The sequence below is a fragment of the Rhinolophus ferrumequinum genome, chromosome 13 (genome assembly GCF_004115265.2).
Source record: "Rhinolophus ferrumequinum isolate MPI-CBG mRhiFer1 chromosome 13, mRhiFer1_v1.p, whole genome shotgun sequence".
NCBI lineage: Eukaryota > Metazoa > Chordata > Mammalia > Chiroptera > Rhinolophidae > Rhinolophus > Rhinolophus ferrumequinum.
In genome coordinates this window covers 60552767-60579626 of record NC_046296.1, presented here as the reverse complement: position 1 = coordinate 60579626, position 26860 = coordinate 60552767, and the positions used below count along the sequence as shown (strand labels likewise).

General features: G+C 34.6%; 1 protein-coding gene across 1 annotated transcript in view; it reads right to left on the bottom strand.

The window, feature by feature from the left end:
* The window catches only part of SMC6 (structural maintenance of chromosomes 6), a 65247-nt gene that overhangs the window by 18038 nt on the left and 20349 nt on the right, over nucleotides 1-26860 (bottom strand). Inside the window, exons 6-20 of the mRNA XM_033124579.1 lie at nucleotides 26411-26472; nucleotides 23028-23108; nucleotides 22256-22357; nucleotides 18992-19111; nucleotides 18800-18898; nucleotides 15735-15881; nucleotides 15372-15460; nucleotides 15029-15193; nucleotides 14356-14534; nucleotides 13069-13273; nucleotides 10205-10319; nucleotides 8839-8999; nucleotides 4057-4192; nucleotides 3125-3205; nucleotides 1960-2130 (exon numbers count right to left, since the gene is read on the bottom strand). Coding sequence (XP_032980470.1) covers nucleotides 1960-2130; nucleotides 3125-3205; nucleotides 4057-4192; nucleotides 8839-8999; nucleotides 10205-10319; nucleotides 13069-13273; nucleotides 14356-14534; nucleotides 15029-15193; nucleotides 15372-15460; nucleotides 15735-15881; nucleotides 18800-18898; nucleotides 18992-19111; nucleotides 22256-22357; nucleotides 23028-23108; nucleotides 26411-26472 — 1913 coding nt within the window. The remainder of the gene's footprint in view (nucleotides 1-1959; nucleotides 2131-3124; nucleotides 3206-4056; nucleotides 4193-8838; nucleotides 9000-10204; nucleotides 10320-13068; nucleotides 13274-14355; nucleotides 14535-15028; nucleotides 15194-15371; nucleotides 15461-15734; nucleotides 15882-18799; nucleotides 18899-18991; nucleotides 19112-22255; nucleotides 22358-23027; nucleotides 23109-26410; nucleotides 26473-26860) is intronic.

Here is a 26860-nt window from a genome sequence, read left to right as displayed (position 1 = left end):
CCAAAAATGAAGACCTCTACCTTTGTAGGCTCCATATGGGTCCCTTTCCCTGTCCAACAAATTTAATTTGCAACTAAAGCATTCAGTTTGCAGTGTAAATCAAAATAAACTGTTCAAAGTGGGAAAAATATTTCTCATGCCAAGATTTCAATGACCCTACTTCTCACGCCTCTGTCACGAAAGGAACAAACGTCTTAATAGCAAACAGATTTTATCTAGAAGCTGCTAATATATAATGATTGCAGTTTCTTGGGGGTTATTTTCTTAGCCAAATCCTCTTGATCCTATTGTTACTGGTAGCTAGTGTGGCATGATATTGGGAAGGAAAACTTCTTAGCGACCCGCTGAGTGCATGCAGGTTTACTAAAGGACTCACCTCCTAGCTTTCATTATTTGCAGCCAAGGCAAAGAGCTAAGAGCAAGAATTCTCACTGCCTTCTGCCCATATTTTCTGCTCTTGAACTTATTTACGGACTCCCAATTCCAGGAGTTGCTTTAGCTTAGAGGTCCCTAAAAGAACAGAACACAGCTTACTCTTCATCCTTTCCTGTTTTTAATTTTAAGCTTTCTGGGATAAATAATTTAGGTGCTAATCTTTCTTTTCCTATATTGCTTGCACATATTTCATCATTTTGATTGTGTCACCCTGTTCAATCCTTTACCCGTTAAAAAAAATTCTTTTCATCTTACCTTTGCTGTAACGTGACTGCTCTAATTCCGGAGTTCTGAATTCTACCTGGTTTACCCTTGACAACATTAACATTTATTTATTTTATTCTTTTTTATTCTATTTTCTTTTAAAACCTAGTTTTGTCTTCTTTTTTAATCTTCAACTTTTGGTCTTTTAAAAAAAATTCTTATTTCCTGTACTATTATACTTTCTTGTCTTCATTATTATCAAAGATAATAATAAAAACTATCTTTAATAATTTTTCCTTCCTCACAACTTTAATATTTAAATTATACATTCTTCTTAATTAATTATCAGTCCATTCTCACACTTTTCATTTTTATCTCAAATAGAAAACAATTAAACCAACTGGGTTATAATGGCAGGCAGGAAGCGCAGTTCTATGGGCAACAACTATAGAGAAACCCACCCCAAAGCAGGGGAAGCTGTTTCTACGCAGCTCCTCCTCTAACTTCCTTTCATACTCTCTGAACCACCTCTTATGGTTTTTAAATTCTCAATGAACACACGTACAGTAACATTTATATGCGTGCAACTTCTTTTAAAGTTTAAAAATATCTAAATACATTTTGCTTCACAGGGGTAATTTCCTGCAAAAAAGGGGGTACGTTAGAGTGATATCATCAACATAACCCCTGCCTCTTAAAATATACTATTCATTCTTCTCAGTGCTTATAAATAAAATTTGAAGTTCTGAGAACAACTGAGCTACTTATTAAAATGATAATGACAAGCTATTGATAACTACGCTAATAAACAACTTAGGGAAATTTACACAATTTAACCGATGAATAATTTTATTTCCTTAGATTTGATTTTAAAAAGGATTTGTTAAAAAAAAAATCAACTGAATTCAGGCTGGAATATAATTGGGACACTCCAATAAACAGGAATTGAATAGCACTTTATTTCAAGTTGGTTTTTATATCAAGTAATCCTTGAGTTACTGAAGGAAAGGTGGAACAACAGAATAGACAAACACAGAAACACTACAGACAGACAAGACGTCCCTGGCTCTAGTTTTAAAAAAGGAAGGAAAAAAAATAAATCACAAAATAAAGAGAAACAGAAATTTGGCAATTTATTGTCCTAAAGGCACGAGCAGGAGTAATTGATCTAATGATGAAAATTTGGTTTACATCCTATTTTTATATGGCTCTATTTACATTTAACCATAAATTTCTATTAGGGCAATAGCTAGTGAGTACACTGTGGATATAAAACTAAAACCTAAGATACATATGTAATAGAGTAACAGTAATATATACCTTCAGTGGATCTGCTAGCTCTGATAGCTGATTAATTTTCAATTTAATTGCATCATACTTGTTTTCTGCTTCTAGTTTCAGACTTTTAAGATGTTCCATATTTTCTTTTTGTTGTTCCATATTTTTCTCAACCATTTTCATTTTGATTTTATTTTCTTGAGCTTCATCTTCCTGGTTACATTTACAGAGCATATAGAGTTAATTAAAATACTTACTTTATCAGGTAGAAAAATAGTACAAATAATCCTGAGAGAGGAGAAACTACAGGCTGTAGGCAAATCAGATCAAAGACAAATACAGAGAACACTAGGATATTTTCATACCCATAATGATAAATTAGGAAATAGAAGAAAACAGGTTCAAAAATCAGAAGGGATGACATTTAGGACACAAGTTGAACTATACTGTGCTTGAGGTCATAATCAAAAGGAATAACTCCATCTACTCACTTTTCTTTCAAAATATAGTACATATAAATGTCTACCTTGTGCCAGACAGTGTGGTAGATGCTAACTTAGCAAAAATAAACAAGACATAGCCTGTATCTTTAAAAAACATAGTCTGTCAATAAAAAGAATTAAAGCAAAAAAATAAAAAGTAGAGAACAAAATTGCTAATAACAAAATGGAGACAAATTGTCATTAGAGGAAGTTGCCCTGGTGCAGGGACTCGCTCTGTCTTGTTCATTGCTGTACCCCCAGCACTTCATATGCTGCCTGCTAAACATTATGGTGAATTAAAACGAAAACCATTTACCTGGAAAACGAAACAATGAATCGAGACCAACTACAACTGACTAAGAGCTAGCCATTAATATTGATAATAATTAATCTTGAAAAACTACTATGCTAGGCAGTTTGGTTTAAAATACTACTGTTTAAAAGCACAATTAAGCTTTGATAAGGTTTTATTTCATGTAGCAAAAGACAAAATAAATGATTATGCATGTAAGATATATATGCAAAACATTAAGGAATGTAAAGGCCATTCATCAGGTAGTTTCCACCTTACTTGTAAATGGAGAAAGCACAATCACAAAAGGTATCCTCAATTAAAAGGATTAAAAACATAAAAAAATAAAAAAAGCCGAGAGTACATGCTATTAACCTAAATGACACTTTCATACTTTAAAACATTCAATTTAAATTGAGGAAAAGAATCTTACCAAGGTTGCAATATCTACAGACTGGTGTTCTTCTATATTCTCAAGTTCCCGAATTTCAGAAATACATTTTCTTATTTTCATCTGAAAGAAAAGTATTTAGATTTTAGTAAGATAAAAGTAAATAAAAAATAAATAAATAAACACCCTGGAAAGGAAGTTCTACTCTACTTTCATGAACTACAGTACTCTTTACTTTCTATACTTTATGAAACACATTAGTATTAAATGAAGCAAAGGAAGTTATATATAGTCTGCCATGATCACCTTTATTGCTAATCCATTCCCAAGCAAAAAAGATGTAAGTACTCCACCTGAACATTTAAAATGATGACAATGTTGAATCCATGGAGAAAATATTTTTCTAAAACATCCAGACTCGAGTTATAGAAAGATTAATCTAGTGGTTCTCAAGGAACAATTCAAGAGCCTCCTAGGTGCCGCTGAAACTTTTAGGGGTTCATGAGGTCAAAACTATTTTCATACAAACACTGCGACATTATTCACTATTTTTGCTCTCATTTTCTCACAAGTCTACAGGAGGTTTATAACTCTATGTTATGTAATACTGCAACAGATTGATTGCAAAAGCTGATACGATAATTCAGTTGAGTTTTATTAAGCCAGATATTAGAGATTCATAAAACTATAAAAATGTCAATCTTTCATTAAATAGTTTTGGTAAACACAGTTATTCTTCATGAAAATGTGAGTTACCACATGAGTTTATTATTATTTTTAAATGAACTGATAAATATTTTTAAAGCTTGTAAATATTGACAGATAAAACCCATATATATAAAAGCTCTTTTAAGACTGTAAAGGGCTTTGAGGCCAAAAAAATTTGAGAACTACTCCTCTAACGGTAAGATTTTAAAAATAACTTGGAAGTGATAAGTTGAGAATAACAAAATGATGTATGTATTTTTTTGTACCTTTAACTCTTTACAATGTAGGTGGCACCGTGTAAGAAATTCCTCATTGCATTTAATATCCTTTTCCAGGGCAGACAACTGTTGCTGAAGATTTAATATCTGGGCCTTCTTATTTTCAACCTCATTCTCCAAGTCGCTTGATAGGAGAGGATAAAAAATACTTTAAATGCATTTCTGAATGTTACAAATACTTTAGATCTTTACAAAGAAAAGCTTATTTTTAATAGCTTATTTGAAAACCCTATTCAATCAAATCAGTTCTATATTCCTACAAGTTATTAGTAACACGAAAATATAGATTTCAAAAAAACCATCTAAACTGAAGTCAAATTTCACTTATCTCAATAAGTACTTATGATACGATTTCCGTGTGGCAGGCATTGTGCACAGAGGTTGGTAGTGGTAGAAACAGATTTAAGACATGAAAGAATCAAACAAAAAGGAAAAAAAATCTGGAAATAACCAGAACATTAACATATGAACAGGACACTATGTCCATTTTACCACAGAACGTAAGAGTGAGTCTGAAAGAAATGACCAACAGAATTATATTCTGTAAAAGTTTTCAACAGCTGGACCAACTGGAGGAGAGGATGGAAAGAAATGCACAAAGTCACAGAGGGATGAAAAGATAAAATTAATAGTCAGCAGCACTTACTGATGGTGAATAAATGCTATGAATACGTGATAAGTGAAAGGGAGGAGAAGAGGACAATGAAAAGGGAGGGAGCATAAAGCACGCAGATGCCAAAGCCGTAAAGGGTCTCCATGCCAGCAGAGTCACCGTCTTCAGAAGTGATCCTTTCCTGCCTCACTGCCCTAAGCATCTGTCTCCCAAAACTGTGCGCCTGGTGGAAGAGAACCACCTTTGAAATTAATAAAAACTTCTCTGATTGCGAGTGTACACCGCATTTCAATAAGATGCATACTTCCCCACATTTTAACATCTCTAAAATCACCTTTCAGTTCATGGCAATTAGAAGCATTTTGTCTTTTTTATGGGTACATAAAATAATACGACACCTTCAATTTGTCCCACCATGCTGAAATTCTCAAAATTTAAAAAAAAACAACTCAATAATTGTTGGCTGAACAAATGATAAATGAATGATAAAAATGAGGAAAGGAGAGTAATTGTGGTATTTCTGGTAAAAGTGGGGACAGATGTGAAAATTTAAGATGGTTCCTCAGGATTTAAAGAGAAATGTTTATTTTATCATATACAAATCTATACCTTTACTAACAAACTGTAATTTTGCTAAAAACAAACAAAAAAAATTACCAAGTAAACAAACTTTGAAACTTAGAGCCTAAACCAAAAATAAAAACCAACAAAGTGAGCACAGATGATATTCTATGATTAAACATTTTTTGACTATTGAGAATAAATTTAAAGAACAAACAATTTATATGAACAAAAGTGGTAAATTTTACAACAAAATTGCTAAATTTTACACCTTCCTTTAAGACAACTTCTGCTACATATTTTCATATAGTGTTCCTCCTTTGTTTTTAATTACTTTTTACGAGGAGAAAGACCACGTGCTATCCAATGAAATATGTATGGAAACTGAGCTCAGTAAATGTGAATTGTGTGTGTGGGACGAATACACTCTGCTCAGTGAGCAGCCGATCTAAATTGTACAGTCCTCACTCTCTAGCCCTTACTCTGCTGTACTTGTCTCCATGACACTTGACCTTGACCTACTTAGTATTCATTTATAGTCTATCTCCTCCTTGTTAATATAAAAGATCCAGGAGAGAGAAATTTTTTTGTACTTTGTATCCTGCTGCATCTTGTACCTAGTTCAGGGCCTGGCACATTAGGTCCTCATCCAGTATCTGTTTTAAAGAACATAAAAGAATAAAATCTGAAAAACATACTTCAGAAAATTATTATTAAAATGTTACAGTATTTTGAAAATCCAAAAATTCAGATAATTTTTTGTGCTCTTGTATAAAGCACTAACTACACTGGTAATTATTTGGAGAACTTAGTCACACATTTCTTTTCCCCAGATGTGTACTTTCATAATAGGAAACCACATTGGGATAATAAAACCTAGTCGTACCTATTGTTAAGACTCAAAACCCTTTGTCTGTCAAGAAACCACTCTGTGCATTATGTAAAAGGAATGATAACCTCTTCTCTGAAATTCCAGAGCCATTTTTCATCAATAGGAATCTGTCAGTGCTGAGATGATGAGGGTAGAGAGAAGCACTCTTCAAATACTCAAATATGAGGGGAAGTTGGGGAATCTTTCTAGAGTCCTTTGGCAACCACTATTAAATAATTAATTTACATAATAAAATAAAATTTAAAAATTAAATAATATACTTTAATAAATATTAAAGCTATTTAATAAGTATTAAAAGATTAGCAATTGTTTAATATTATTAAATAGTTAAAATTGAACCATAAAATGTATATTAATAAATCAATAAGTCATTTGGTAATAGGTATTAAATAATTTTAATATGCATATCCTTTGACTAAGCATTTTCACCATTAACAATTTAAGCTACGCATACACTTTCGAAAGTCTGCCAAGATACACGTGTGTACTCACTGCAGCACTGTCATAAGAGGAGAAAATGACAACCCGTATGTCCACCAGTCGGGACGTGGCTAAGGAGATTATGTATAGCCATACCGAGAGGCAGTTCTAAATGTGCTGACATGGGAAGATTTCCATGATGTAATATTGAGAGAGAAAAAGCAAGATGTAGAAACCATATGGATACTAATACAGAGCACAGTATGGATGAACCTTGAAAACATTATACCAAGTGGAAGAAGCCAGACGCAAAGGTTGCATATGATTCCATTTATCTGAAACACCCAGAATAGACTCAGCCATAAAGACAAATCCGAATGTAGATTAGTGGTTGCCAGGGGCTGGGGGGCGGGGGAAATGGTGCATAACTGCTAACCGGTATGGTTTCCCTTCCAGTGTGATAAAAATGTTCAGGAATTAGACAACGATGATAGTTGCACAACCTCGTGAATATAATAAAAATCTCTAAGTTATACTCTTTAAAATAGAGTGAATTTTATGGCATGTGAATTATATCTCAGTTTAAAAGATCATATGTATATGATACAAGTATATAAACTGTTCTGGAAATATATAAGAAACTGTTACATTATTCCCTTACTTTTGAAAGAGGTATAAGAACAACGGGCTTCACTTTTCATTGTATCCTTTTCTATACCACCGTTTGAGTTTTCTACCCATATGCATATATTACTTTTAATTATTTTAAAAATATATCAATATGGACTATGGAGAAATGGGATTATGAGCTCCTTTTGTTTTCCAATTTATATCTTTCTGTATTTAAAAAATACCAATGAATTTTTTTAACTTCCAAATATCAAACAATTATCATAGTGGTTCAGATCCAAACGGAAAACAGAAAAGTCATATAAATATCATCAGAACTTGGTATATTTTCAATAGATAAAATTTATCAATGCAGGAAACAATTTTTTAAAAATTGATGTTCACCTGGCTTTTAAGACAAAATCTTTGTCTGCTACACATTAACAGCTACATATAAAGCCAAATATCAATGGCAATGTAAATTTTGAATCCTTATTACTAAAACGCTAGAATCTGGGCTCCTGATTTGCTGCTGAGATACACTTACAATCTTTCCCAAAAGTGCCATACTTTTTTTTTTTTTAAGACTTGAGATACAAATGCAGGAGGCATTTTTTTGTTGAAAGTGAAAGTACGCATTACACAAGGTAACACCACCATGATACAGTTTGTTCATTTACGCTCACATTTGCTTGATATCATATAATAGAAAGGCCTGATATAAACGTCAAGGCACTAGGGACAAAAACTTATCACTTTACCGGTCACTTTTACACAGGCGCATTTGCACATTTATATGAACTTTCATCTCTCCTATCAGAAAGATTCAGTGTGGACGTCACAACACTATGTTGCGTGGATGTCACAACCTTTATGCTGCTCTCATAAAATGACTAATATTATTTGAAGAGATCTATTTCAACCAAACTCTCATTTCCCCTAGACATGGAAGTCATTTAGAATCCTTTCACTTTTACTCAAATTTCCTAGATATTTCTTTTACATAAGTCCAAGTTCTTCTACTTAAGGTCTTCTAGGTCATTAATTCAGTTCCAACCTGTCAAGTCATCAACTGAATTAGTGTGGCTGGGAAATCATGTTTTCATACAAAAAATTGTTTCTGCATGCTTTGAATCTCATTAAGTACCCCTAATTGTTTTTCATTCAATTTCTCCATCTCGCTCCTCTGGCAACTGTTTCCCTAGGCATGTGTTCTGAATGTGCCTGTTGCTCTACAGAACGGTGCAACTCAACATACCAGTGGGAGACACACTACAGAGCTTGAGCCAGAATGTAAACCAGCACACCTGTATTCTCACTGAGAAAAGGCAGCAGAACGAAACAACGGGTGCATTTATCATGGGTTCAGCAAGAGTGATGGAGCTGATTTATATTCTGAGTTAAGCTCCTCAGCTCCTTGCAGTCAGGTAATTAACAGGTGCAGATCAGCTGGTCATGGGAACACACTTCGTGTTCCTGGCCCAGAATTCTGTTGTCTAAGTGGTGAAGAAAAAAAACCTGTCAGCCTAGAACTCTACAGCTAAATGATCTTTTGAAACCAAACAGGTTACTCACAATTCTTCACTGAAATAACTACTAATAGAGCAATATGAAAGGAACTGAACCACAAAGGAAACAGTGGAAATAATATAGCAAAGCAACACTGCAAACCGACCTTATTTCCGAATCCACATCTCTGCTTAGGAATTTAGGCCTTGTATATTCAGATGAATAATAACGTCCTGCAAAAACTTGGTCACCATCAGCAGTAAAAGCTTCTCTACAATTCTTGGGGGGCTTTTGGGACTGCATTACGGCACGAGCTACAGAATTATTCTAAAAAAACAGTGGAAAAAATACAATTTCCTAAGTTATGCCAAAGTATTTCTGATGCACACAATTTCAAAATAATGACAGGTACGCCATTATTTTAAGATTCAAGTATTTTCTAAACATTCAAGTAAAATAATTTCACAAAGTTAAAGAATTTAAAAAACAACTTTCAAGATTCAAAGAATTAAAACTATTAAATCTTTAAAACAACACAGTAAATAATGTTTTATGACAATCCAATTGTACTGTATTTTTTAAATTCTAATATTACTATCTATTTAAAATTAAAAATTATTTTAACTAACGTTTCACATGAACGTATTTACTTTAAACCAATTCATACAAATCTTATTTTTAATGACTTTATATCCTAGAAATGATGCAAGTGAAGAGCAAATTCCAATAAAGAGTAATATACTGAATTGCGCTGGGGAAGCCTGGAAATATTTAAGCACTCAAGAAAAAAGGGAATTAGGCTTAATGGAGGTCTCATCAACCTCTCTGGGGACAGATCTTTACAACAGAACATCATTATTTTCTTTTAAGTACCCTTTCAAAACATGAGAGCCAAGCCCACAAATAATTACAATATGAATTTACAATATGTGTATACATTTGGATGACCTATACCATTACTTCTCAGTTTCTACTAATGAGGAAAACAGATTCTGTTATGTTTGTCTTGATTACAGATTTCTGTTTTGTATTTCCTTGTTCCTTCTCAGCAAATTTATGCCAGTAAGATGAAACACAATATGGTGATCTAATCCAACAAGAATATAAAAATACATATACAGATAGAAGAGTATTGATTTTCAGAGCACTCAAAGTTTAAGAAAATAAATTCATAAAATACCAAGTAAAGTACTTGTTTAAAAAGTAGAATGATAATATCTGTATCTGTAAATGGATTTGGCAGCCAATCAAGAAAGAATGAGCAAGAAAATTTATACCTTCACGCATCGAAAGAATATATATTTATAAAATTATTTTAAGAATAGCTGAAAATTACAAGGTTCTGTGGCAGCAGAAAACACACAAACCACCAGCTCTATACTATTTTACAGACCTTCCTACAAGGTAAAAGTACAATGATGAAATATCAACAACTCTATGATATAGGAGGGGAACAGGAATTTGTATCACCAACTTCAGTTTTGAAAATTTTTAAATAACATAAACTACAGCAGGCATCTGATCTTACTTACTTTGATTAGGAGCACTGTCTCTATGCTTCTCATGTCAATTAGGCTATTTGCAACAACTGCATTATCAATTTCCAAAGCTGTCAGAACCGTTGGGAACTCAGGATGATAAGCAGCTCTAGAAGACAAAAATACATAAGGATTAACCTAACAAACGTTAATTATATATAAATATACATATGTATATTAACGGGTGAGTAGATGATAGATAACAATACAGCACTGAAAAATACCTAATAACACTTGAAAACATCTGATTAGGTTTACTTTATTTTATTTACCTAGCAAACATTTATATAATAGGTTCTAGGCACTGTTATAAGAATATTATAATAGTAGATCATCTAAGCCTTATAGCAACCATATTAGATTGATAATGTTCTCTCCATTTTTTTTTTTTTCCCCCAGATGAAGAAGCTTCAAAGTTTAATACATTACCCAATGCCACAGAGCTACTTAAATAGTTGGGTTAGGATTTAAAGCAGACAGCTCAGCTCTGGAACCTAAATTCTATTTTTTTAAAAAATTAGAGTTAACATACAATATTATATATTAGTTTCAGGTGTACAACATAGTGATTCAACATTTATACAATGCAGATTCTTACACACTATACCCTACTTCCGGTTATCCTAACTACAATTTCTTTAAATCTTATATGTATTGTATGTAAGTATAAAAGTCAATTAATCAAAACACATTTTTAAAAAGCTAAACAATTTTCCTTCTGAAACAAGAAAACCTGAAGTAAAGATTATGATGAACACAGAAAATATGAACTGCCATTTGGGCTCCCTAAAGAGACATTCAATCTTTCAACTAAAAAGTTTCAACATCTGCACTACAGACAGCACTGAAGAACGGACATACCAAGAACAGGTACAGGAGCAATGAATATCTGAGGGGAAAATGGTCATGGCATTTAGTACTTTCTTAATGCTAGAATTCTAAAACAAAGACAGTATCTATGTATATATGTTTTACACGTATTCAGTCATTAATTTGACCTGTATTTACTAAGCACCTACTATGTGACAGGTGCTGTTCAGAGGATGAGGAGACAGCAATAAACAACAGACTGCGTCCTTCCCCCCATGGAGTTTACATTCTATGGAAGGGAAGACAGATAATAAAGAAAACGTGGCATACAGTGCTTTTTCACACAAAAAAGGTTAGGAAAGCCTCATAGGTGACACTGGGTAGACATGAGAGTACATGGAAGAGTCACACTGGCATCCTGAAAGGGAGCATCCTGGGCCCTGCGAGGGGGTATCAGAGAAGCCAGGAGGCCAGCGTGCATGGTGGACTGAGCAGCGAGGCGAGTGCTGGAGAAAGAACAGCAGAGCTGGTCCGAGGCTGGATCATCAGGTGCTAGAGACAACAGTGAGGCCTAAGCAGGAAGAGAGCGCACAGGGTGCTGTGAGCAGAGGAACTACATGATCTGACTTCACTCTGGCTTCACTACTGAGAGTGGGGGCAGCAGGGGACATGAGGCAGGAAGATCAGCCTCCTGCAATACCCTAGTGAGGTGTCATAATGGTTCCAACCAGGGCGGCTACTGCGGCAGTGTTTATGGACTTGGGATATAATTTTTTAATAGGATGTGGGGTGGCAGAGAGGAGTCAAGGATGACTGGGGCTTTGGCTTAAGCGACTGAAAAATGAAGATGGAGAAGACTCTAGGAACAGCATGGTTTTTTAGGGTAGAGATCAGAAGAGACTAGCTTATATGCATGTTCACTTTAAATGTCTACTGGATATTGTCCCCTGGCAGATGCAACTAACCTGTCAGTGGTCATTTTCACCACAAGCAATGTACTGAAACTTCACTTTCATCAGGTTTTAGAAACCAGGGATCAAAGCTAGAAATTAAAATAAGATCAAATTCTCATGCAGACAAAGAAAACACTTACTCTTAACTCCCAAATCCTTATTTCTAGTCCAAAAGTTGAAAATCAACAGTTCCAAAACAGGCCTTAACTGCTTTGGACAAATCCACTTGTTTCTTATCCTTCTCCTAAATCAATTGATGGCACATCTGGTAGGCAGTCAGCGCCAGCCAGAAACCTAGCCGTCGTCCTCAATTCTTCCTTCTTTTACATTCAAGTAACAAGTGTTAATTGATTTTGCCCTAAATATCTCTTTTACTCTATTCCTATCTATAATGCAAATGCTACTTTTTCCAGAATAATTTATGATGTCATGCCTCCCTGCATTTTGCACATAAAATTCTATTTGCGTAGAAGGCAATTAACAAACTCATCAGATAGAAGACTAATCTTTTTTCCTCTCTTCTCTGATTTCTGCCCTAACCTGTGTACTCACATTTAACGACTCCCTCATCGGAACCACATCTGCATCTTATGATCCAATTTATCACAGCTGACAAAAAATACATTAGAAAATATATATATTCTTGAAAGGAAAGGGGCTATCTCACCAGCAGCTAGCAAAGAGGCCAGTGTAGTGATTGTGCTTTGAGATGGTTTGTTAGTGTCCGCAAAGAAAACAAAGAGAGCTCTTTATGGAATCTGCGAAGCACTGTGAAGACCGGGTGCCCCAGTTCTTCCTCACCACTCCCCTCTTCATCTGGCTAGGTCTGCATCGTTTCTGTCATCAACATAACTTCTAAGCCACACTACATCTGTTTCACTGTACTGTCACCTACAAAGGCGCCATGTAATAAGGACCTCGAGGACAGGGAGTCTCTCCCTTCTTTATCTATCTGAAATTAAAGAAGAGGCTTGACGAAATTTTACAAAGCAATAGTGTAGATATGGTTAACATAACAATGTTCTAATTCTTTCTGACCCTGCATATGATTAAGTAAAACCAGAAACAGTATTTAATTACGGATGCCTTCCTTACCTGTGTCTTACATCATACATGTCATGCCGAAACTCAGATACTATGATCTGTGGCCGTGAGGTCCCTGGTAAGTAAAACTTTCTCATCAGTGCCTGAAGTACTCTTTCATCAGCATGGTCATGGCAACAGTAAGCTTGTAGAAGTCCTTTTAAGCAAGATTCAATAGCCAACGCAAGCTCAGGGTCCCGGAGGTGAATGCAAGCTCCTAAAAGGGAGAGAAAATTATTTAGATGGCCCATAAATACTCATCGTGAAATAGTCACGTGACTGTCTTTCTATATAGTTCATAATGATTTTAAAATATTTTCATATAAGGCAGCTTCAATGACATTACAAATCTTACTTTAACGGAATGGGAAATCTCCACATATGCACTGAATCCACTGGGCAGAAAACCCACCAAACTCTGTGAAAAAAACTTTCCTACTCTAATGTAAACCAACAGTGGTTTTTCTATGTACGTTTATACTATTCCAGCCTTTGAACGGTGTTTTGAAAATCAAGCCAAACGGTTTATAGATTCTTTATTATTTTCTGTAAAACTGATTAATATTGGAACTTTAGATTTAGAGAGGGAAAAAAAGCCTCATTCATTGAAATGGATCCTGGTATAAAGGTATGTATCATTTAAATAAAGAGACATTACTACAATATTTAATGCAGTATGCAATACTGTACTTATACAGTAATATAGTACTTTACTAACAAAATATGTTTATATTTACAGCATAATTTTCGCCTAATGATGTACAGAATTAGAGAGAACTCTTTAGGAGAACTCAACTGTTTTTTGTTTTTAATGTCATGCATGTGGGGAGAATTAAATAACCCCAGATTTTACAGTGAGAAGACTTAGAAACGATGTTGTCCATCCTAAAACTAAGAAAAAGTTGTCATTTTATAAAGGTTACATAAAACTCAGGTGGTGAGTGTCCTTTCAACTATATATTGACATCACTGGATTTTCCTACTAATCAATTACACTCAAATTAATTTATTTACTTATTCATTCAGGAAAAATCAGAATCAGATTATTCAACGCTGTAATTACTGTTCCTTTTCCTAAGTTCTCTTTCTTTTGACTATTTTATGCTTTAAAGACACAAAAGGAAAGTTACAAAGTTGTAGGTGATTCTTAGCACTATTTAAAATAAGTACAATTATAATCCACAGACAACCACATAGCTCTCTGACAACAGTTTTAAAACTAGATTCAACAGACCCTTTCCTGAAAATAAGAACTTCTTTCTAATGTTTATTATACCCTGACTAAATGGTGACAAATACCTAAGGGGCCTACTGGTTTATAGGTAAACTGTCCATGTCTGTAAGCATCATCTATTGCTTCAAGAAGAGCGGGAACATGAGGGCCAAATCGTTTCAGTCGATCAGTTTTACTATCTTTCAAGTCTTTCAGTTGCTTCTGATTATAGCTCAGTGTATGCCTCACATCTAATTCTTCTCTCCTAAAAGATAAAAGTAGAAAAAACAGAACAGATAGGTGATAGAGTTACAGAGAAATATTCAGCTTTCTCCCCGTAACACCTGCACACCAGTGAATGACCCAGCTACCCTAAAAACTAAAAGCAGATGTCTTTATCTGAAGATAACTGTGTTACTAGAGAAAAACAGTCAGAAATCCTCAAAACTTAGCATGAAAAAAAAGGTGCAATACTGATGAGGACTAGAAATCCCAGAAGTTGTCCAACTCTACAAATATAAGAAAAGTCTCAAAAAAGTGATTTTGGGGTATTTGAGATCTTGCTCCCCAGCATATGTTGTCAGTTTGGCTCAAATAAACTCTTACAGAAATTCAAAAAAAAAAAGAAAGAAAAAGTTTTCTTAAAATATCCCTTATTATGTACAAGAAACAAACAAAATCTTCTTTCTTGATGTAAACAGCAAAACTGTATGCTTTCAAATAACTGAAAGAAATCATTGCAAGCATGTTGAAACTTACTTAATTCTACTATGTTCTTCTTTGTCCTTTTCTATGGCTTGTTGAAACTGTTCGATGTCTTGATTGACTGAATTTTCTTGATCCTGTAAGACCTTTACTTTCTCTTTTAACGAAGATATTTTCTTTTGCCTTTCCAACCGCTCAGGCTCCAAAGATTGATCAGCACTAACAGTAAATAATCCAAAGTGGAAAATGTTAAATGAAAAACCTAACATTTAAAAAACATAAAGCACGGTGATAAAATTCCCTTAGCAATAATACAGAAAATATAATACTCCCTTTCACCTAGATTACTTTATCACAAAATGAGATAACCATTAAAATTGCAAAATAACTATTTTACCTTTTTTTCAGTTCTTCAATTCTTTTGCAAAGCTGCTCATCATCTTTCTTTAATGCTTTATACTCATTTAGGGAACGGTTATATAAAACCTAAACCAATGAGACACACTTTAGTAAAATGAACAAGCAAATATCCCATTCAAGTCCACTTTCACCAAAGCCTCAAACCAGAGCCTGAATACATGAGGAAATACACTTTTAAAAAAAGTACATAGATGGCCATTTGAAACCATTCCATTTTTTAAAGTCTGAAAGCAACGCAGATTTCTACTCAATTACAAAACCTCTACTTTTAAAAATAAATGAACAGTATTTATATTTGACGTGTAGTTTTTAGTATTCCAGGTTGGAAAATTTCTCTCACCTCAGCTTCATTATAGGCCCTTTTCTTAGCAATAACATCTTCTTTCAATGCCATACATTCTGGTGCTCGTGCATTTGTCTCTTGACTAATCTTTTCCAGTTTATCCTGAATATCCTTGTATTTTTTTTCTGCTTCATCGAGCCTCACCTTTAAGAAAATAACATTGTTGGAATATATTTTATTTTTATTTAATAAACAGAAAAAACTTTTTAATTATATATAGTTCACACCCCAATAATAAACTTAATTTCACTCTGATAAAACTCAAGACATTAGGTAAGCAAACATAATTATATAAAATACTAAAATGTAATTAAATTTTACTTCCACATCTCCAAAAAATATACTACGTTCTGGAATAGAAAGATACAGCAACAACTGTCTTCAAGATACACAATTAAAGAAAGACACAATTTACTAATAGCAGAGAAACAGGCAGGCAAATTGATCCTACGGTTTGAATACAGCAATGCTGAAGTAGGGTACATCTGTTTATAACAGTGGAAACATAGAACCCATAGGTTTGCCAGAAAAAGTCAGGAATGCCTTCAAAGAACAAGTAGCATTTGAGCTGAGGCTTGAAAAATTAATCAAAATGCACCAGAAGACGAGTTGGGGAAAGGTGTTAGGAGCAGATGGAGAAGCACATGGAAAGGGATTAAGAGCCACTTTAAGAATTAAAAATATTTTTAGAGCTTAAACTGAGAAGGTGGTGGTGGGAGATGAGATGACAGAGTAGAAGGGCTTTGAATTCCACAAGGATCAGCTTACAGCTCAACCCTCCCGACAACAGGGAGACAAGGGATGACCACATCTGTACATTAAACCACTTTGGAAACACTTGAAAGGCAGGGTGGAGGACAAAATGGAAGGCAAGGTTCCAGAAAGAAGTTAATATTATATTCGGAAGCAAAAATAATTAGGGGCCAAAATGGGGCACTGACAATAGAATGGATTTGAAGGAACAAATATGAGAACAATTTAGATCAGGGACCAGCAAACTTTTTCCAGAAAGAGCCAAATGGTATATACTTCAGGATTTGTGAGCCATATTGCCTCTGTCACAGCTATTCAACCAGACATGCTAAGTTTAAAGTGTCCAGAACATGCTAAGTTTAAAGTAAAGATGTAAAGACAGATATTTGAATCAAGTGTTCCAGATAAACATTTGAATACGAAATAAGGTTAGGGAATGACCAATATGTAGGATATTTAGGAAGCAGTACACAGAATGATAGTGAAGTTCTATTATGAAAACATTGACAATATAATCTGTTTTTTATAAAAATTGAAGTTGTTCTGTGTGTTCTACAAACTAAACATAATTTACATATTTTCCGTTTTAAATTAGGTTAACACAAGTTTAAGTCTGCTTTAGACACTATTTCTTCAGAAACCTATTCAATAGTCATTCTATAATTAATAACCAAGCATAGATTATGTGAAAGGTTTTATGTAAGACACGGTGGGAAGGATATAAATATGACAGTCCTTACCCTCCAGAAATTTACTGCATGAAGTGCCCAAGCACTTAAGTGGCACAAACACCCACAGAACTAAGTGTCACCAAGTGCCACGATCCTCCTTTTCACAGCTGAAAAAAAGGTAAGCACATCCACTACTCAACTGGTCTCCATTTTTAGATAGGGGAGTCTCTAAAGAGGGAAGTCACTTAAGGTCTTTCCCAGGATAAGCTAGGAAATGAGGCTGAAAGGAATGTGGTGAAAATTTCAGAATATTCTCTCAGTAATGCACATGTGAGCTCAGAGAAGTGAGGGGTTTTAAACTTTCATTTACTACCTAAAGAAGGAGTAAACAACCCAACCTAAGGATCACCAAGTAAACGTACTATCTTTAGCATTTGTTATTTTTATAGACTCATCGATTACCTTTGATGGATTAATGTCATTACCCTTAAAAGAAAAAGACGTATCTTGGGGGCAGACAGGAAAAAGCAAGGTGGAGAGGATCACATCCTATACCACACCCAATCTTGGGGGCCAAAAGCTCCTGAGTAGAACCAGATACGAGGAGGTAAGTCAGCCACGCTAATCACAAAGGGAGGGCGAGGAACTCTGCTTTCGGCACGACGGTGGGAGCAGTCCCCAAGCGGTGCTGCACAGCCCTGTGCACATACTAACAAAGCACGGAACTGTAAACTTCCCATGGATGAAGTCAATGGTACGTGCATTATATCTCAATAAAGCTGTTTTAAAAAAGAATGGAAAAGTGAATATAAAGAGTGGATCTGCTATATAGTAAAAGGTTCATGTGGAAGACCCCAACAGAAAATTACCACCAATCACAGAGAACTCTGTGGTTGTCTTGAATTTTAAATAAATACATAACATAGTTTCCACCTGGGCTCTTAGTTCTCAGGTTGAAATCGAAATTGACCTTAACAGACCTAACAACTTATCCCCCATGGGTTCTACCCACATGAAATCCTCTGACAGCTCTGGGACCTAAACCTCAGTTCCCTAAAAGTTCCACCAGCAATCCCTGGGCATTGTTCTGAAATCTTCCACTTCATGATACTTAGCTTTAATGTTATTCTAATTCACTATTATCCTAGACCTCCTTTACTCCCCAAGCCATCTTATGTTTCTACTCCTTAGTGAAACCAAGAGGAAAAGCTTCAAGATCTAGCATTTCTAACTGGTAGCAAAGTACCCTTGTCCACACTCACGAATGTAAGAGTCCTCCATCACTAACCTCAACAGGCTGATGACATCCAAACAGTGTACTCTTTCCTAAAAGAGAGTCGCCACAGCAGTCCCTGAACAAAAGTTTAGGTAGGCTTCACTTGAGTAATAAATTCAAATACAAATAAATACAGAGGGTGACAAAAAAATGTATACATATTTTAAGAAACGAAAAAACTGTTATTAAAATTGTAATAATATATACCGATAACAAAAGATGAATACAAGTCATGTGTATCCATTTTCTGGGCACCCAAAAATATAGGTTGAAACTGCTACTTTTGTAGGTCATAGATAGTCTAATATCAGCAATCTCAAGAGTCAACCTACTAAATCTGTATTAAAAAAAAAACGAATCACCTGCTGTTCTTCCATTTTCCTGTCAAGTCTAGCAGCACGATCTTCTCCAATTTTGACATTATCTCTGACAGCATTCAATTGTTTTTCAATTTCATTGACCTAAAAAGAAATTATACAGCAAATCACTAACTGTAACCAAATATATTCTGCGTAATGCAAATATATGTGAATAAATAATTAAGTGAAAGTTACCACTGCCCAAGCCATTTCATGTTTCAAGTGTTCTAAATCAGTCTTCATTGTACTTAAACCAGCAATCATTTGAAAACGCTCTTCTTTCTCTAAACACTGGCGCTTCAGCTCAATAAGTCGCTTTAAAAAAAGGGATATATTTCTTATTAACACTGAAAAGACTTTTTACAAATGTATTTCTTTTAAATACACTGCGTAAACAAGTACCAACAAAGATTTGCTAGGAAATGACTTCTTTAAGGTGAAAATAAAAATAGTTTTGGTTCTTTGGTACACTTTTACTAGGTGTAATAATTTTGATAATTTCTGCACTATAAAAATGGCCAAATACTCTTCAGATGAAGAACAAAGGAATAAAAGGGTGAAGGCCACACAATATACACAAGGCACGGAACTCAGTGTTCCGTTTTCTTTCTAGTCCATATCTGATACACACATTGGCTTGCTCTTTTAGGCAAAGTATACCAGTACCCATTCCAAACGTAACGAAAGGCCCACGAGAAATTTATTTCCCAAAATCAAGTTAGGTATAATTTTTCTCATCTACGTTCTCTCATAATTAATAAATAAAATCATCAAACAATTATTAAAGATGACATCAGGCCAGTTTCCAAAGTGGCTCCTAAACTTTGCACTCTGTACACCTGGGGAGACAGCCTCACCCCGTCATTCATGATTACATATTCAACCAGGGCCTTACACTGCACATCTTTGTACGCTGTATTATGTTTACCTATCCAAGTCACTTTCCCATTCTCCAGGATTATTTCAATCCATTATTATTCTCTTCAAACCTCATACACCCCTGCCACACTAACCCGTTTCATCTTCTCTGCCTCCTACTTCAGAGAATTTAGTAGCCGTTAGAGATACACGTCCTCCAACTTCCAACAACCTTATTTATAAATCTAAAGCTGACATCTCTTCCTCCTGCTACAAAGAGGAGGCTTCCTTATACTTAAGCCCAGTCCCTACCTCCTACCTATAGTTTGAATCCTACCAACCCCTTCTACCTTCTCAGATCTAAATTAGCTGATTTTTCATCTCATCTTTGTTTTCATTTCACCCTCTTCACTGACTTTTTCCTTTATCATATTTAAATCTTTACTCACTTATCTTTCCCACTTACAAACAAAAGCACCGCTATCCATCCCCAGGCACCACCTCCTCCTCTAAAAGTCTTCTTTTTCCATCCATGTTTCATGAAAATTCTCTCTTCCATTTCCTCACATTTTCAGCCCCATAAATCTGGCTTCTGTTTTCCTCACTACTGAAACTCGTCTTGCCACAGACATCGATGAAGATTATGGCACTAACTACAGTTGAATATCTGTACATTGCTGTGGGATTGCCTACTCAATACAGTCGTGACTACTTCCTTCTCAAATTCTCTCTTCCCACGGCTTCTATGGCTTCCATGAGCATTTCTCATGGCTCAGGCCTGGCCAGGGCCCACTTTCTTCTCTTCCTCAGCGATCTAAATCATTTCTGTGGCTTAGATACCAATAATATACTTATGACAACCAAATTTTTAGAGGCCAGACTTGACTTCTGTATTTCTAACTCACGTATCCAACTTCTCACTTTACATTTCCACTTGGATGCTTTATAAGCACAAAATCAATATGTTCAAAATGAAATTCATCATCTTTCTTAGAAGAAAAAAGAAAAGAAAAACTGGTTTCTCTTCCCAAGCTTCCTATCTTAAATTTATTTTACCACTCAGGTCATTAATGTGAAGGTCATTGTGTCACCCTTGATATCGCTTCTGTCGCAACTTTACCCCTCTATTATTAGGTAACATCTTCCCAAATCATTTCAAAACTCTCGTCTCCATTATTATTACCACTACCCCCTAATTTATGTCACCATCATCTCTTTGGACAATGATAATACCTTCTTTATTGCTCTTTCTACATTTATTCTTTCCGTATAGCAACACAGGACATTTAATTAATGTGAAATAAAGTTCTTATTAAGTGCATATTTTACATAAGGAACTCTGCTACATGACATAGGGAAGTACTTCTTAAGTCATAATCAAAATATCTTTAATCGTTGATAATAAAGTATATCATGGAGAAAGTGGGTGTTTAAACCCAAGCTGCCTAAAGCAAACAAATTTCTTCCAAGTTCTGATGTATTATTTTTAAAATACTAAATGTAACATATACTGTGTATATTTGATTGAATATGCAAATACTGCCTTCCCCCAATAATGACATCAACATTCCACTGAAGTATCCTATATTAATTCTGTGGGTTACAGTATCTCCTTTACAGTAAACCACATACCAGGTTTGAAGGGATAATCTGGGGAGTAAAAATAAATATACTCATCCTTGCTTTTTGACTTTTCACTTGATGAGCCATACAACTATAGATCAAATTTTAAATACGCATTCCTCAGAAACTTAGAAGTAAAAAGGTCAGTGTAAAAGCTAATAAATTTGATCTGGGTCAATCATTGGTACAATTTTATCTCAGAAAAACATGCTAAAGAGTTGCTGAAAGCTGCTTGTGTAAAACTGATGAAATAACAAAAAGAACAAGATAATCACACAAAAATTCTTGAGATTTAGTGTACTGGATGAACAGTTGAAACATGAGCCTTATGACTTTGAGGTCTCTGATCATCAGACAGAAGGTCTCTGACTATCAGACAGGAATCTGAAGAAGGAAGTAGAAGAACAAAATATAGCAGATATAAAAACAAATTTAAGTAGGTCCCATTGGTTTGAGTGTTTTCTAATTCAAGCAAATTTGCACAGCTGCCAAGCTGGCGAGTACCAATGTGACAGCTGCAACCAAGCAATCAGTGCTTAATGAAAGTTAACAGTTCACTACTGTAAGGAAAGTCATCTACCATATGTAAGTCCAAATGCATATTATATTTACTATCAGCTTGAGGCTTGTGCTCATTTTCCCATCCAAAGAAATATTCCAGTTTTTAAACTTACAGTGGGAATTAGTGATATCTTATTGTAGAACCACAAGTCATATATCAAAGGATAACAATGTAAGATACTGCCCTGTCCTCTAGTTTAGAGTTTAACAGAAGAAGTAAGATGTGTACATACTCATTATTACAAAACAAAAAGTAAAGGCTAATAAATACCCTGAATATAAAAGCCACACTTCATATACTTCAGAGTGCTATAAAAATGTAGATAGATATCTATATAGGTATATAATTTTACAATACCATTTATAAGACCTATAGGAATTCGATCTCAAAAACATTTGCATTAAGTGTCTACAAACCTCTTCTCCTTGAGTTATCTGCTCCTTTGTTCTTTCTTTTGTTTCCATAATGTATGAATAATCTTCCTTCATCTGTTCAAGTTGGGTTGCTTTCATGAAGAACTGTATCAAAAAGGAAAAGAGGAGTTTGCAAACTTCCATGAAACTGTAAAAAAAGTTTTGGTCTCCAAGACTTGTAGACCAATTTTGCAAAAAAGACATGAAAAACATATTTAAGCACGTCCACATAAACACAAAGAACATGTTTTATTTCAGACCCAAAATGTATTTAATCTACTCTGTTCACATCTACGTGTTTATTTGCAAAAGCTCTTAAAACCCCATGAAAGAAGACTTTGGTGTGAGAGTTAATACCATTTTGAAAGCTCATTTTCACTGATTCTTCCATTCTTTAAGCAAAGATGAAAGCAGAGAAAACATTTGTATCCTTAATCTTAGTGCATGGTTTAAGGCCTCAAAGTTATTATGTACGTGTGGCCAATTATTCCTTTGTATTTCCTTAAAGATTGATTTTAGAAAATAATAATCCATTCTCCCTCAGAATTAAAAGCCAGAAAGTAGAAGCAAGGATTTACCAAAAAATTAACATTTTGGTAATGTTAACTTACCATCTTACTTAACAATTTCCTAAATTAGTCTTACAATATTACTTTAATTAGGTGGCTTAATAAGAAAGCCTCAATATTTGTTATGTGAACAGGACTTACGTCCAGTATATGCTTGATCTATAAATATGTTCTTTTGAAGTTTATATTTACTTGGAGCTCCTTACTTTGTACTTGTCTCCCTCATTTTTAGATTGCAAAAACTGCTTGCTCATCTCTTGTGTTAGAACAGAAACTGGATTATCCACCTAAAACAAACAAAACAAAGGTTATTTTTGAATACCTTACTTTACTACTGACTTAAAGATAAATGCACTGAAATATACAATACATCTGAGCTATGCTGCAGCCAGGAAGGCCAAGTACTCGCCACAGGTTAGAGCATAAGGGTAAATACACAAATAAAAATGTTATAACACAGGGAAAGTGTTTCAGTATTTCATGATACTAAAATAAACAGTATATTGAAAATTAAATATTCTGCCATTATATGAGGTTGTGTACAAGCACAAGAATTCTCTGAAGAAATATTATAGAAAGATGTCATTTCTTTCATCCATTTTATAGACTACCACCCCTATGCGACTAGTTAACCCTCAGATGACACTGCGGGAAAAGCCCTACTGGGAGTCGGCTGATTTGAGTCCTTGTTCGGACTGTCTCTACCCTCCTATGTAGCTTTGGGCAAGCTGTTTCTCCAAATATAAAAAGTCCAATTCAGTCAGACTTTTTCCTCAGAATTATGATGACAAGTATTATTTATTTTTCTTACAGCAGTTTGTCAGATTTCCCATTTGTTATTTCTTAACAAAGACGTTGTAAAACAAATGGAAATACTGAAGTCATTTCTATATTTTGGAGGGGAGAGCCATTTCAAATAAGCCATTACTTCAATTAAATCACCTATGGCTGACAAGTTATTAAAGTACAGTTAAGGTAACAGTAAAGTATAGTAACAGTTCAAACTATAGTTCAAAAGTTTTCTTAAAAAAGACAATGTGTTTCAAAAAGGTTCAGAGTTTTATATCCTGTATTTTTGGTGTTAATACAAAGCAATTTAAGTTAGAAAATAATCCTGTTTGTAAGTTACAGAATATGTAAGACCAACATAAATAAAAACAGTTTAAATCTCCTTCATTTTACCATCTGTAAAATACTGATTGAACTTTGTTAGCATATGATAGTTAAAATCTTCTTTTTAAGTAAAAATTTGGGTCTTCCTTTCTAAAATAATAAAAAAAAATCCATAGTTATAAAGAAACCTTTACATATGACATTTTTCTTATTATAAAGGTAGATCAGACTCTGACTGCCACATAGTTTTTACAAGGCCTGCCCTGCATCCTAATTTCACCGTGCATCCGACTTCTTAAATGTAAGATCTAATACACTATCTTTAATGACAGACGTCTTACCACCAACTTGGGATTAAAGGCTTTCCCCAAAGTTTGTATCTTTTCTCCACATCCTTTTCATTATTTCTGAACTGGAGTTTCTACCATGTTTCCCCGAAAATAAGACCTAGCCGGACAATCAGCTCTAATGCGTCCTCTGGAGCAAAAATTAATATAAGACCCAATCTTACTTTACTATAATAAAAGACCGGATCTCATACAAGACCAGTATAATACAATATAATATAATACCTGGTCTTATATTAATTTTTGCTCCAAAAGACGCATTAGAGCTGATAGCCCGGCTAGGTCTTATTTTCAGGGAAACACGGTAGTTCCTACACTACTCTAGGAATTATTTAAGAATCTTGCAGCTTTACCCACTGAGACCCTGGAGCAAGCACTAGCAGGTAAAAGTCACAGAAAAAGATAAGGGGAACCACAGGGGACAAATATAACCAGGAACTTAAAGACAATAAATACTCCCTTCCCTCCTAGACCACCACTATCCAATGGAAATACAATGCAAACCACACATGTAATTTTAAAATTTCTAGTAGCTACATTAAGAATATAAAAAGAAAGCAGTAAAATTAGTTTGAATGATGTTTTTAATTTTATATCCAAAATATTATCATTTTGACATCTAATCAATATAAAAATTGAGTTATTCCTTTGCATTAAGTCTCAAAGTCCCGTGTGTAATTCACATTACGGCACATCTTAATTTGGACTACCCAATTTCAAGTGCTCAAGTGGCCAGTGACTCCTGTACCGACTGAGAAGTACAGCTCTAGACCTTCTGTATTTTGATCAATGAACTTGAACCTTTAGTTAACTGAATCATACAAGAGTTATGATAATAAACTTGAAGTATTTCAAAAGAATAAACATGTTTTATGTTCCCCAAGGAAGAGGGAGCTTAGAAAAACAAGATGTATTCAACTTTTCACATAATAAGAACTTTAAATAAGTACAGCAGTCTACAGAGGGAACCAGAAGCTTCAGGCATAGGTGATTTCCCCACCAGGTAAGTATGAAGTGTGAAAACTATACTCGATGCTCTCCCCTCAAGGTTCTCCCAATACCGACTATGAGTTTATGAACTCTAACTTTTGGTTTTCCTGATTTTGCTTAACAAATTCTTTGTATTCTAGTCTCAAATTTATTTGCTGTATCTGCTTTTCTCCAGATTTTAATAATTATTTTTCTAAACCTGTGTTGTCTGATATGGAAGCTACCAGCCACATGTGGTTGTTTAAATAATTAAGGAAAATTAAACAAAATAAAAAATTTGATTTCTCAGTTACACACGTCAGGTGCTCAAGAGCCTACCCCAATCAGACAGCAAAATACAGACTATTTCTACCATCACAGAAAGTTTTTCTGGACAGCTTTGTTCTAAAGCAGACTGGGAAAGAGACCCAGACTTGCAACTGTTCTTCCTTGGTGACTAGTCTTGGTGTTTCCAACCCTGGAATGAGGCAGGGTGGTGAAATGGATAGGGTATTAGAATGAGTATGCCTGGATCCCAATCCAGGAGCTACCAGTAACCATGCCTAGACAACTGCAAGTGCACATTTACTTGTTAGGGCTCCCAATTTCTCACCTACAAAATAAAGGGTCTGGATTAGATGACCGCCAAAGACAATTCCAGGGCTAATGTTAAAGGACTATATGTGCTCTACTTCCAATTATTCAGTCAAAATATCTTAGCAGAAAGTACTCAAAAGCCTTGTCTCCTACAGGTTTGACCAATATCTCCAAAATACATAAAGAAATGCTTTATCTTTCTAGAATAAATTTCCTTTCTACAAGAATTTAGCAACTGAGTTTAAGAAACTATCATGCTATTCTGACTAGGAGAGCAAGAAGCAAAGTGACTTTCAGCCTTTATGAACATTCATTTTAGCACATAGGTACAGACTAGGTGGTTCTCGACTGCTCTGTCAAATTAAAGATGTTATAGTAATAATACTATCTTTTGAAAATTCTACTAAATTTTAAGGAACTTCACTAACAAAGGTGATACATATTCTTTCTGTGCTCAATCTACTCATATGAGGCTATTTTAATTCTTTCTAGCCAACAAAGGAAATCACACAAAAAAGTAACCAGGTGCATTAATTAATCAGAAACACAAATTTAGCAATTACCTGTATGTTGAAATGATCAAGAATTGCAATCAGCTCTTCTTTCTTAGTAGAAATCACGGTGCCTGGTTATGAGAAACATAAAATGACCATATTATTTCTAGGACACACATACAGGAAAAAACGAGCAATTACTTATAAACATAGAGATTAATTACTTTTCCTTATCATGAAGAAAGGTACCATTGAATATATACACATCTGAATGAACTGGGTAATACACTAATCACGACACAAGTACACAGAGGAGGACGAAGCATGGATGCAGTGATCATGCTTCTCTTCTTCCTGCAGCCAAACATTTTCTGTTCCTTCTCATCTGTCTTTTAACACTCATCTCCTCTTCCTTTACATCCTTTCCCACCTTTTGCGAACCATCTCTTTCCAAATGTGATAGGAACTATAGGGGTGAAAGGAGGTCTGCAGATGAGAACAAAATGGCATAGCCTGTTT